This window comes from Corythoichthys intestinalis, chromosome 7 (genome assembly GCF_030265065.1).
Source record: "Corythoichthys intestinalis isolate RoL2023-P3 chromosome 7, ASM3026506v1, whole genome shotgun sequence".
Taxonomy (NCBI): domain Eukaryota; kingdom Metazoa; phylum Chordata; class Actinopteri; order Syngnathiformes; family Syngnathidae; genus Corythoichthys; species Corythoichthys intestinalis.
This window is the reverse complement of record NC_080401.1, coordinates 40,689,633-40,702,977: the sequence shown is the minus strand read 5'-3', so window position 1 is coordinate 40,702,977 and position 13,345 is coordinate 40,689,633. Positions and strand designations below refer to the sequence as shown.

Genomic DNA, 13,345 nt, shown 5'->3' with positions numbered 1-13,345 from the left:
AGCGCTCATGTTGCACATTTATGAAAATCTGCCATACAACCAACAAATATTTGTACTTTTCTTTGTATATTTAACCAATAAAACTTATGACCTTCAACATAAAGTGTATATAGTTTTATTAAGATTCATCAACTAGCATGGGCATTTAGAATGGGGTCAACCATATTGGAACACCCTGTAAATGCTTAACAAACTGTTACCAAATACTTCACAAATGAACAATAAATCATTTATCAACAGTTTACTAATGATCTATTAACTAGTAAAACGGATAGTTATTATAAAGTGTTACCAAAAGTACATATACCTGCTGTAAAAAGTAGTGAAATAAAATGTACCGCTTCATAGTTGTACTCAATTTAAGTACGGATACACAAAAATGCACCGAAGTATATTTACTTCGTATACACTCCACCACTGCTTAGGTTGACAAATCAAATCTGGGCACACGTGAACAAAAAAAATTAATTGATTAAATACATTACCTTGAATGTGAAATGATAAGTTGCTATGTAAAAGCATCCACAGTTGCAGTGTACTTTGTTGAGCTTTGCATAGCTTGTTTTACACTGCCTTCATTTCCAAGAGGATTAGGTTGAACCAGCCATATTACACCATAGGAATAAGTCAAATGATACTGATAGCATGACTATTCTCAACTAAAATAATAGCACCCACCTGAAAAGGCATACGCTAACAAACAGCATCATATCAGCTGTCATTTGTTGGATTTATAATAAAAAAGAAAAAGACGTTTTTGTTCCCGAGTGCAAATCGCCTCTTTCCCTAGCTCGCGCATCTCCGCCACCCATCCTTTGCCCTAATGGGCCGAGCGAGAGCCGAGCAGACGCGTCTCCCAGGTGGCCGTGGGGACGAGAAGAATCTCCTGCTGTTTTTCACGGGTCACCGAATGTTCCTAATGACACCCCGGATGCGGGGGAGCACATCAAGCGGAGACACACTCCGCTGCCGTTTCTGGTCACTGACTTTTCAAGGCTTTATTTTTACACATGATGGAAACGGGATGTTTAGTACAGGTTGGTTTCAAGTAGGGTGCTTCTTCAGGAGGATTGTGTCTCAGCCAGAGTTGTGATGTATTGAAACCCTTTTACTCATATTAACTCATTTGCTCCCAAAAACATATAAATACGTTCTATTTTTAATGGTTTCAGTGTCCCAAAGACGTATTAAATGTCTTTTTTGTTTTTTTTTGTTTTTCAAAAAAGACATCTCTGGGTCGTGATTCAATTTAGCTCCAAAGCACAAAGCTGAAAATCCATTTTAAAGCAATACAACTTGCCACTGGAGGGCAGTAGTGCATTTGGTAAGACACGCAACCCGATTCAACTGCAACGAACGGCGAAGCCGCACGGCCGGGCGCTGGTGGATTACGACCGAATGGATGCCAGGCGGCGGACAACCGAGCAGAAGAACCGGTAGGACGCCCGGGATGCCAGGCGCTGGACAACCGAGCAGAACGACTGGGACCACTAGTGCAGCGGACAATGCCTTTGAATCTGTGCTGCTCGCAAGCAGAGCCCGCAGCGACTAAAAAAAAATCCATCTTTATGAGACAGATTGCGATGAGGGAAAAGTTTACCGGCTGTCGCGGCCAGAACAGCATCATCTTTCCGTTAATTATGTGTAAATAAATTGTTACTTTGCTATCAAAAGCTCTAATTGTCTTGTTGTTTATCTTAATTTGTAAAAGGAAAAAAAAATATTCAGATGTTTGGGATGTTTAGATCTAACTAAAGCAAAAAATAGCTGTGTATAAGTCAAAGTTTGAAATGTATGCTTTCACAAAAAGCTCAATTTCTCCGTTTTTTCATCAGAAGTTGGAAAATTGCTCAAACTAAGCTATTTTCTAATGCTGATTTCTAACGAATAGAAAAATATATGAACTAACTTTTTTTTCCTGCTGAAAGAAGAGAGTCTAATCTTTCTTTTGGTGTGTTCCACGTTTATATAATTTTCTGTGGGCCTTGCAAAATCAGTCAAAATCCAGTAAAACGGCTGGGAGTGAAGGGCCTTGCTCCGGTGAAAATGGCTGCGAGTGAATGAGTTAAGTATACCCTCACAATCTGATTAAACCTACATTTAAAAAAAAAAAACTTTACAAATTTAGTGTATGATGATGACTTACAATCAGTAAAAAAATGAATATGTGTAATGAGTGCTCTAATATCTGTAAACGCTTGCTAAATCCTGATTTTTTTCCCCTCATGGAACCTGCAGATGCATGTGTTGACTTATATCCATCAATTCTTTTGAGAAAGAAATTTCAAAATTCTGAATTAGTCTCAAAATCATGAAATTCTAAGTGCATCAAATGTAATACATTTGGCAATAAAGGGTTAAAAAAAAAAAAAGCGACTGATTAAGCCAATATTTTCATGTGTAAATTTAAGCTTAGATTCAAAATACAAATAGAGGAAACAAATTTTTGCATTCAACTGTTAATTCTTTACAATTAATTGCACTAACACTTTTTTTCGTGTGGACATGAATCAGTCTAAAACAAATTGGTCAAACAGACAAACAATGGTAAAAATATCGTGTGCGATGTAATGCAAAAAAATAATATAAATAATTTTATAATAATAAAATAAAAATTACAATATTTTTCACACAAGTGTACTGATACTTATTATTAACTCATTCACTCCCAGCCATTTTCACCGGTGTAACCCCCTTCGCTCCCGGCCGTTTTACTGGATTTTGACTGATTTTGCAAGGCCCACAGAAAATTCTGTTCTGTTGCTATATGAACATGGAACCCACCAAAAGAAAGATAAGACTCTCTTCTTTCAGCAGGAAAAAGTTAGTTCATTTCTTTTTCCATTCTTTAGAAATCAGCATTAGAAAATAGCTTAGTTTAAGCAATTTTCCAACTTCTGATGAAAAAACAGAGAAATTGAGCTTTTTGTAAAAGCACACATTTCAAACATTGACTTTAACACAGCTGTTTTTTGCTTTTGTAACATCCCAGACATCTGAATAAAGTTTTCCTTCTATAAAAAAACATAAACAACAAGACAAATCGAGCTTTTGATAGCAAAGTAACAATTTATTTGCACATGGCTGGACTGTTGGGCTGGAAGATGGCGCTGTTGTGGCCGCAGCTGTCTCGGTGGACGGGGTGGGCTTTTCCCTCGTCACCGCCTGTCTCATCAAGATGGATTTTTTTTGTATTTCTTTTTTGGTGACCACTGCCACGTTGCAGAGTTCGCCTGGGGAATTTGTGTGGGGCATGTTGTGTTCCTGGGGGAACTGGTTTGGCCGTGCGCGTTTCCGGCTGAGTCGCGGGACACTGGAGGGTCGCGGGGGACGCGGGCTCTGCTTGGCGACCAGCAAGGACTCAACGACATCGTCCGCTTGGTCCCGGTCGTTCTGCTCGGTCGTCCAGCACCTGGCATCCCGGGCATCCTTCCGGTTGTTCTGCTCCCTGATCCGCAGCCTGCCATCCTGGACATCCTCCTGGTCATCGCACTTGGTCATTCGTCGCCTGGCGTCCCGGACGTCCTCCCGGTCATCCTGCTCGGACGTCCCGCGCCTGGCGTCCTGGACGTCCTCCTGGTCATCCATTCGGTCGTCTTCCGTCGGCGCCCCGGCCGTGCGGCCCGGCTGTTCATTCCGTTGAATCGGGTTGCGGGTCTTACCAAATACGCTTCTGCCCTCCAGTTTTATTGCTTTAAAATGCATTTTGAGCATTGTGCTTTAGAGCTAAGTTGCATCAGAACCTAGAGATGTCTCCATTGAAAAAAACGTAAAAGACGTATAAATACATTTTTGGGACACTGGAACAATTAAAAATAGAACGTATGTATACATTTTTGGGAGCAAATGAGTTAATGTTCTGGTTCATGTGGTACACCTAGTTCATTCATTCATTTTTCCAACCTTTAGATTAGTAATTGAATGAACAAAAGATACAGTTCATTCCACACTAACGCAGTATTTGACAGATTTGTTCTCTATTTTTTTTTTTTTTCTAACAGGCTTCGTGAGCTTCGATAACCCCGCCAGTGCGCAAGCAGCTATTCAAGCCATGAACGGCTTTCAGATTGGCATGAAGAGGTTGAAAGTTCAGCTAAAGAGACCGAAGGATGCCAGCCGCCCTTACTGACACAGCCTACCTTTAGTATTCACCGCAGCAGCAGCAGCAGCACAGGTACGCCGTTTTCTTTAGATGCACCTCCAAAGCTATGAATACCACCTTTTTTAATGATTACTGAGAGCAGGCTTCTACGCTTGATCATTTAAGCAACCGCTTGTTCAATGTAATGTAAACATTTGCCTGTTTGTAATCATGATAAGTCACGATAAGTCTGAAGTCGGGTAATGTCTACTCGTCTGTAAATGTTGATAAAAACGAAATATCTTATCAAGTCATTTGAATTAAGTAAATTTTCAAATGAAAAGATCATATTGTACTTGTTTCAAAACATAATTTTAAAACTATTTGGAAAGACAGAAAGATTATTTGAAGAATCTCTTTGGGTATATTTACATGGACAAAATTTCTTACGGTCGGCACTCAGATTAAAATTATGATCAGATGCACTGTGTCCATGAAAACTAAAAATATTGATCCGTTTAGGTCTTGCGTGTTCATGCATAAAAACTTCAGTCGGAACAAATTACAGTGGTACCTCTACATACGAAGTTATTTCCTTCCAGGACATTGTTTGTAAATCGAAATGGTCGTATGTCGAGCAGGATTTTCCCATTAAAATACATTACAATTCCAGTAATTCGTTCCACAGTCCTTGAAGACGGTACACAAGAAAGCCTGCTCGTCTCATCAGACCAAAGGACATGGTTCTAGTAATCCATGTGCTTTGTTGACATGTCTTCATCAAATTGTCAGCGGGCTTTCTTGTGTACCGTCTTCAGAAGAGGCTTCCTCCTGGGGTGACAGCCATGCACACCAATTTGATGTAGAGTGCGACCTATGGTCTGAGCACTAACAGGCTGACCCCCCACCTCTTTAGTCACTTCAGGAATGCTGACAGCACTCCTTTAACGAGTCACATGACATTTTGGAGGGAAAATGACAAGCAGTACTCAATTTGTACATTTAGGGATGTACGTAGTTTCTATGGAGTGTACTCACTTTTCTTGCCAGGGGTTTAGATATTAATGGCTATATTTTGAGTTATTTTGAGGGGGAAATGAATTAACTTTATTATATAAGCTGCACACAGACTACTTTTCATTGTGTGACAGTGTCATTTTGTCAGTGTTGTCCCATGAAAATATATACTTAAATATCTGCAGAAATGCGAGGAGTGTACTCACTTTTGTGATACACTGTACGCTCTTGTGTGCAGGTCTACATAATGTTGTGTCCAGTGAGTGTTTATGCAGGCCTTAAATTATTCCGAACATAACTGCCAATGCTGAATACATTTAGGTTTTTTTGCACGCAGAACAGCCAAGCGGCATGTTAATTATGAGACACTCTGCCAGGGTTGTGATTGACAAAGATCAATTGGTACGTCAGCTTAGGTTAGCCCTCTGCAGACCACTGCGCTGATGTAATAAGGCCGTATTAAAGCCTTCAAAGCTGAAGAAATTGACGAGCAATCCGATCTGAAAACTCTGCTCTATTTTTCAGGTTTTAGACGACACGTGAAGATATTTCGGAGGGGCTTATCTCTTCTTTTTTTTTTCCTCGGAAAGCAACATATGTTTTTAAGAAAAAAAAAATCAACACGTAAGGATTTTTTGGGGGGGAAGACATATCAGCATTTACTTATGAAGACGTAAGTTGCGGCGGCACGAGATGAGGAGACGCGTCGCCGGGGGACGCGAACAGATGGCACAGTACGAGAAAGGAAAGGAAGAAAAAAAAACTGGGGGAAAATGAAACAAAAAGACTTGATCAACAGAACTTTTTTTTCTTGTTGAGACTTGAATTGTTAACGAAGCAACAAACTAACAAACAGGAAAAAGCAGCAACGACAAATAGATTTCTATATACATATTCTATACACATATATATAAATGAGAGATGCGCTTGTGGCTTTTGCTGCTCCTTGGACAAATGAGGGTTCACAAAAGGCGAAGACGGGAGGCGGAAAGAGCCTCTTTCTCCTTCTCCCTCTGTTTCTCGTGACGTCTCGCAGCAAGCGCAGCGCCACCGGCCCTGGAGGAGGTCACCGAGGTTTCTGTTAGCGACAGTACAACTGAGAATCTTTCAGCCTAAAACGGGACCAAAGGACCAAACACATTTGTATTGTTCTGAAACAGTAACGCATAGTATTCCTTCATGAGACTACAGTACTACAAATGATATTATGGAAAAAACTAGCTTCAGGTTGAAAGAAAGAAAAAAAAGAGGGAAGGTTTTTTTCACTACGTATGGGTTGGAGAATATTAAAAGAAAATGTGAAAAAAAATAAGCTATACTATTTTAGTGATGTAGAATATGTGGGATGGGTATTGTTATGGGCACGGGTTCATCTTCATCGTTCATCTCATCACAGAAAAAACATTGTGAAAATGACATTATAAATGCCATATTGTTATCGGGGAAATTTCCAAATTTGTACAAACTTGCTGTTTTGAAAAGGCAAAAACCTGCTGCGTAACTAATTGTACAGCAAACAGTGAAAGCAAGGCTTCTTAAACATTTTTCACAAAGTACCAGGTCCCACTATAAAGACCAACATTAAAATAAGCAAAGTAACACAACATGCTCAAATATAGAACAGTTTTTTCCAAAGTGATTACATTACATAAATGTGAGCCATAATCTCCGACACTAAACACTTGGTTAAAACCTTTTAAAATGAGAAAGAAAAAAAAAAACGATTCATAAAGATTTAATGCAACTCGAAAGCCCCTTTCACACACATATCCTGGTAAATTCTCATATAAGGTGATGCAGGATTTACTCGCGTCATTGCTTTCACGCAAGGAGAGATACCCTGGGAATGACGCAGGATGGACACATTCACATACTTGTCCCGTGTTGCCCACTCAGCGCTCTCTGTGCGGGGAGGGATGCTGGCGCGATTTTATAACTCCTATATTACGGTATGTTCTTTTTGGTCGGCATCAGCTGTCACATTCTGTTGGTCAGATTGTGTTTTTAGTTACAGTTTGTGGAAGCGTTCCCGCTGTCGTGCCTGCAGCCAAATCGAGCTCATCAAGACTGTATTTAAGCCCAGGCCATCCAAGAGAAGGGTGCCGAGATATTAACTTGCTAGGCACCATTCGGCACCTCGTACTTTCGAATTTGCTAGCTTGTTCGTCTGCCGCCTTTGTTTTGGAATCCCCTACATTGTGCTGGTATTTGAGTGTATTTGTTTTGTTGTCTTAACTCATTCACTCCCAGCCATTTTCACCAGAGCAGGGCCCTTCACTCCCGGCCGTTTTACTGGATTTTGACTGATTTTGCAAGGCCCACAGAAAATTCTGTTCTATTGCTATATAAACATGGAACCCACCAAAAGAAAGAAAAGACTCTCGTCTTTCAGCAGGGAAAAAAAGTTAGTTCATCATTTTCCATTCTTTAGAAATCAGCATTAGAAAATAGCTTAGTTTGAGCAATTTTCCAATTTCTGATAAAAAAAACAGAAATTGAACTTTTTGTGAAAGCATACATTTCAAACATAACTTTGACTTTAACACAGCTATTTTTTGCTTTAGTTACATACCAAACATCTGAATAATGTTTTCCAAAATAACATAAACAACAAGACAAATAGAGCTTTTGATAGCGAAATATAAATAAATACATTTATTCACACATTACTAACAGAGATGACGCTGTTATGGCCGTAACAGTCGGTTAAACTTTTCCCTCATCGCCGCCTGTCTCATAAAGATTTTTTTTGAGTCTCTGCGGGGTCTGCTCGGCGAGCAGCACGGACTCAACTACATCGTCCGCTGCACTGGTGGTCCCAGTCGTTCTGCTCGGTCGTCCAGCGCCTGGCATGCCGGGCGTCCTCTCGGTTGTTCTGCTCGGTAGTCCGCCGCCTGGCATCCTCCCGCCGGCGCCCCGGCCGTGCGGCCAGCCTGTTCGTTGCCGTTGAATCGGGTTGCCAAATGCGCTACTGTGGCCAGTTTTCTTGCTTTAAAATGGATTTTTAGCTTTGTGCTTTGGAGCTCAGTTGAATCAGAACCGAGAGATGTCTCTTATGGAAAAAAATGTAAAAGACGTATAAATATGTCTTTGGGACACCGAAACAATTAAAAATAGAACGTTTTGGGGAGCAAATGAGTTAATGGCTGTCTGCCTACCGATTATTATAATTATATTATTGAGCCCCATCGACCTACTGTCACGGACCCTTTGTGTTATTCCCCCAATTCCGCAATCGCGTGTATTTTTGTTTGTATTTAATAAACCCTAGTACTCATTTCTCCTTTGTTTTTTGCCTTGGGGTACAACCTTGTTTCCGCAGTTGCGGACCCTAGTATCAGCAACAAAATATACCACACATTTCCAAAGATCGATCGGCCCAACGATCCACTAGCAATTTAATTTAGTTATGTTTTCAGTGTAATTTAGCTATTTCCAGCTTGCTATTTTGATAATTGTGATGTTTATTTACCGCTTATCCTCTTACTGCTGTTGAAATTCGCCCCACCCGGCCAAGACGCACGGAAACAGCGACAGCCAAAACAAGTGCCGCTCGGCCGATGCTGCCCCCGCGCGCGCCAACCGGGAAGGCAGAACTTCGCGCGATCTCTTCTTATTTTTAACCCTTTGTACTGACTCCATGTTTCAAAAGTTTGAGGAACACTCACCAAAAACAGGTTGACAATTTATTCGTCGACAGTGGTCAAAAACATGGCAAAAACAGACGACGGAGGGACAATTCTGGATCCAAAACAAGGCTACATGTTTCCGAGCAGCAAAAATCTGTGTTATCTCAGTGTCCAGTCTTTTTAAAGTCCGTGCTGAAGCGGGCCGTGCTGAAGGTGTGTCCGAAGGTGTGTCTGGGCGTTGCTTTTGGGTCTTCCCCTCTGTGGCTGGTTTTGGGCGGCTTAGGTTCGTGCGCGGATGGGACGCCTGCTATCAACTTTGTTGTCCGGGCTGGCTTGTACTTGTTTTAGGACAAAGCGCTTTGTCCTTGGAGTTTGCTGGGAGAGCTGATTGCAAGAGTTGGTGCGTCAATCTTGTTTGTGACGCACGCAGAGGTGTATGTGAAAGGGGCTTGAGTAAAATGCAAGTGAACCATATTTGGAGAGTAATTCTTCCACGAGAGGTAATCCATTTACCACAATTGCTGCTCGTACTGCACTTTGACTCCCTCCCCGTTATCCCTAAAGATCAAAATGGCTTTTGCGACAGGTCACTTCATTTCCCTTGAAACAAATCGCTAAAAATACTTTTCTCATTTCAGTGAACAAACCACCGTGACACAAAACTATCACTCAAAAAACACACCGCATTTGTACTTTGCTACTTCCCAAGAGCAATATTGTGGCTACTCTTCAACTTCATCCTTCACACATTTCCCCTCTTTTCCTTCCTTTCGTTGCATCATTAAAGTCTTTGCTTTCCAGCTAATCTGACCGTAAAGCAGCGTGCTAAAAGAGCCATCCGGCTGAGACGCACGTGCGCTGCACTAAAACAGCACAGTGTCTGTAACGGCTTCATAAAATATACAAATGAGCGTGACAGTGGTTGTAAACATCACGGCCAGCGTGGAGCCAAGGCAGCTCCTGCACGGGTCGCGCCCTCTCCCGCTGCCAAGCCTCTCCAGCTGCTCACGGCAGGGAGAGCGTCCTCCCCTGTCGCCTCGCCTCCTGGTGCCAGCATATCTCTCTCTCTTAATAGGAGCCATCAGTTCCCAGAGCTGCATAATGAGGATGATGGTAATATTGATCCAATGGGAAGGGGGGTGAAATATGCGCAATCAATTATGAATTTGGCTTGCTGGAGTTCACATTTTGCTCATGATCAGTGGATGCAGTTTTCTTTTCTGTCGTGTATCGCGATATACTCCTCCAAGTCACTAATCTGGCTTGTCAGTGGTTGACTTTGGAAAGAAGTACAGAAAGTGTTTGGAAGAAGGTAAAAAGTCTTGTCACTTGGATAGGACTTGCCTTTATTGAGCCAAGGCAAATATTTTACCGTATTTTTCGGACTACAAGTCGCACTTGAGTATAAGTCGCACCAGCCATAACATGCCCAACGAAGAGAAAAAATATATATACAAGTCACACCGGAGTATAAGTCGCATTTTTGGGGGAAATTTACTTGATAAAATCCAACACATAGAACAGACATATCATCTTGAAAGGCAATTTAATATAAAAATACAATACTGAACAACATGCTGAATAAGTGTACAGTGTACAGTGCCTGAACAACGAAATGCGAATGTACTGTCCTCACCAGAACGCTACGGCTCGTTCCTGGCTATTCAGCGGGCTAAACTCCCAAATGACGATGCTGGACATCCGTATAATTTGCTGGATCAATTTTGTCCTCGATACCAAACAGGTTCGCATCGACGTAAATAAATGATAATTAGGTGCTTTTACAGCAATAACATGACACAAACGGTTAGCAAGCGTTTGCTAGCATTAGCACATCATTCAAACAACCACACAACTGGCTCTAAGTGTCCGATCGCGGGTGGAAAACACACAACAACAAGAGAAAAGATGATACACACAGGTGTTGCCTCTGTAGCGATATTTCACAAGCATAAACAATGAACGTAGGTTCGCAGCCGTTTCTCTCTCGCTAACTCGCCCACTCACTCAGAGCTACGTACTGTAGCTGTCGGTCTTCTTCTGGCGTGTGAGCGCGCTTCTTCACGTAAACAAGTGCGAGTGCGCCCCCACGTGGGCGTGAAAGCGCCACAAACTAAAAGCATACATTTCAATTTAAAAAAGTCAATACTACAATTGAACACACATTGCCAAAGGTAGAACGCGAACGTGGCCATAGCTAGTAAGTTATTCAGATAACTATAGCATAAAGAACATGCTAAGAAGTTTACCAAACCATCAGTGTCACTCCAAAACACAAAAATAACATGTGAAATGATATCATAATGTGTTTATAATTTCACACATAAGTCGCTCCTGAGTATAAATCGCACCCCCAGCCAAACTATGAAAAAAACTGCGACTTATAGTCCGAAAAATACGGTACATTGGGAAAAATCTCACAGTACAGCACCAAAAATACATCACAAAAAGTGTCTGCAAAAAGGCGTAATAATCTCTTATTCTGTGGTATCAATAATAACAAGTTACGCAGGCTTTTGCCAGTTCTTGGGTTTGGGGTTCGAGTCTCGGCTGCAGCATTTCTGGGAGTACACACCTCTATCTCAAATCACTTCCTCAATGAAATTGATAAATGGTAAATGGTGTTGTACTTGTATAGCGCTTTTCAACCTTTTTCAAGGTGTTTAAAGCGCTTTACACTACATTGCCATCTACCTACTGGTGAAAAATGAAATTAATACCCTCCCGCCAGTTTTTTTTAAACATTTTTTTCCAAAGAAATATTGCACTCAACAGTATTGTTTTATATATAAAAACATACTAATAGTATTTGGTCTCCACATAACCTGCAAGTACAGAAAATGTGAGCACAAAACACTAAAACTTTACCTTGTTCTATTTCTTCTGTGGTGTCTATTTGGAGTTGCCAAACCTGAGTGGTGCATTACTGCCACCAACTGTTCAAAGTGAGGAAACCAATGTGAATCTATAGTGGCTGGAAATTTTGAAGTATGTTGCCGCCATCTAGTAGCAAGGGTGTAAAGTACAAGTGTATTGTCTCGAAAAACTCTCAAGTCAAGGCACTCATATGTCAAGGCACCATAGTACAGTAAACCAAACATCTCCCACATTCTAATAACATGTTTGGGTCATGTAAGACAAGACCTTTTGATACAATTGCTCTGATCAAAGAATGGTGACAGATTCATTACTGCCTACCTACAGTCCCTGACAAAAGTCTTGTCGTTTATCCATTTTGTAGAAACATTTGCTAATAACCTGATTTTTAATTATTCAATTGGTTTCAGAAATGGCTCGTATGAAAGCGAAGACCCTCCCAAATGTTGTTGAATGTACAAAAATATATTTCTTTCAATGAAAAAAAGATTGATCATTTAATGAAGACATAAAGGTCAAATTTTGGCACGACAATAGTTTTGTCGCCTTCAGAAAGTAGTGTGAAAATTTAACAAAAAATGTACTTCAAATACAAAAATATGTTACATAACATAAGCGAATTAAGTAGTGGTGCTGTGAGATCCAAATTTAATATTTTGTATGACTTCCATGGTCTTCGGCAAGGATTCATACAATTTATTGATGAAGGCATCAGGAACATCAAAGAAAGCAGTCTTGCATGCCTCCCAGAGTTCATCAACATTCTTGGGTTACGTCTTCCATGCTTCCTCTTTCACCCTGTTCATGTCTGGTGACTGGGGGGCTGGCCAGTCCTGGAGGATGTTGATCTTCTTTGCCTTGAGGAACTTTGAAGTAGAGATTGAAGTATGCGATGGAGCACCATCCTGCTGCAGAATTTGTCCCTTTTTATGGTTAGGAATGTAAGAGGCAGCTAAGATTTGTTGATATTTCAGACTATTTATGTTGCCTTCCACCCTGCAGATCTTTTGCACACACCCATACTGGATGTAACCCCAGACCATGCTTTTGCCAACACCGAACTTTACTGTTTTGTGGCAAAAGGTGGATTTTTCAGATGAATCTTCCATTGAATTAGACCACCGTCGCTGCAAATATTGCAGGAGACCTACTGGAGCCCACATGAATCCGAGATTCACTCAGAAAACAGTCAAGTTTGGTGAATTCTTGCCGAACCGCATGGATGCAGTCCTTCAAGCCCATGGAAGTCATACAAAGTATTACATTTGGATCTCACAGCACCACTACTTAATTCGCTTATGTTATGTAACATATTTTTGTATTTGAAGTACATTTCTTGTTCAATTTTCACACTACTTTCGGTAGGCGACAAAACTTTTGTCTAGCCAAAATTTGACCTTCATGTCTTTATTAGCACTAGAAGTCCCAGAGAATTCTGGTGCTCCTACTAGTCCCAAACAATGGCCGATATGGCATCTCCCCCCGGAAAACCCAGAGGTGGCAAAAATGACCCAAGTGCTTTTGAATTTGCAAGTCGTTGTCGGACAGACAACAGCCGTTCATATGGAAATGCAACCACTAGACATACATTAACTTCAGACACAATGACCACAATCCATACTCCATGCCCCTGATTCAATCCTTCTAAACTATAGACACAATTCCTCAAATTACAGTTCTAAAATGTGTTTTTTTCTTCTTCTTCAAAACAATGTAAACATTTGGGCCATTCTTTATGTCG

The 13,345-nt window shown here is 41.0% G+C and overlaps 1 protein-coding gene across 8 annotated transcripts in view; it reads left to right on the top strand.

The window, feature by feature from the left end:
- celf5a (cugbp, Elav-like family member 5a) overlaps positions 1 to 12,040 on the top strand; it is a 700,629-nt gene extending 688,589 nt beyond the window's left edge. For 7 of the 8 annotated variants that reach the window (XM_057840946.1, XM_057840949.1, XM_057840951.1 and 4 more), the window contains exons 12-13: positions 4,002 to 4,174; positions 5,624 to 12,040. In XM_057840946.1, coding sequence (XP_057696929.1) covers positions 4,002 to 4,129 — 128 coding nt within the window. In that variant the 3' untranslated portion in view covers positions 4,130 to 4,174; positions 5,624 to 12,040. Of the gene's footprint in view, positions 1 to 4,001; positions 4,175 to 5,620 lie in introns of all 8 variants that reach the window. The other variant, XM_057840944.1, reaches the window with a different exon arrangement.
- The last annotated feature ends 1,305 nt before the right edge of the window (positions 12,041 to 13,345 follow it).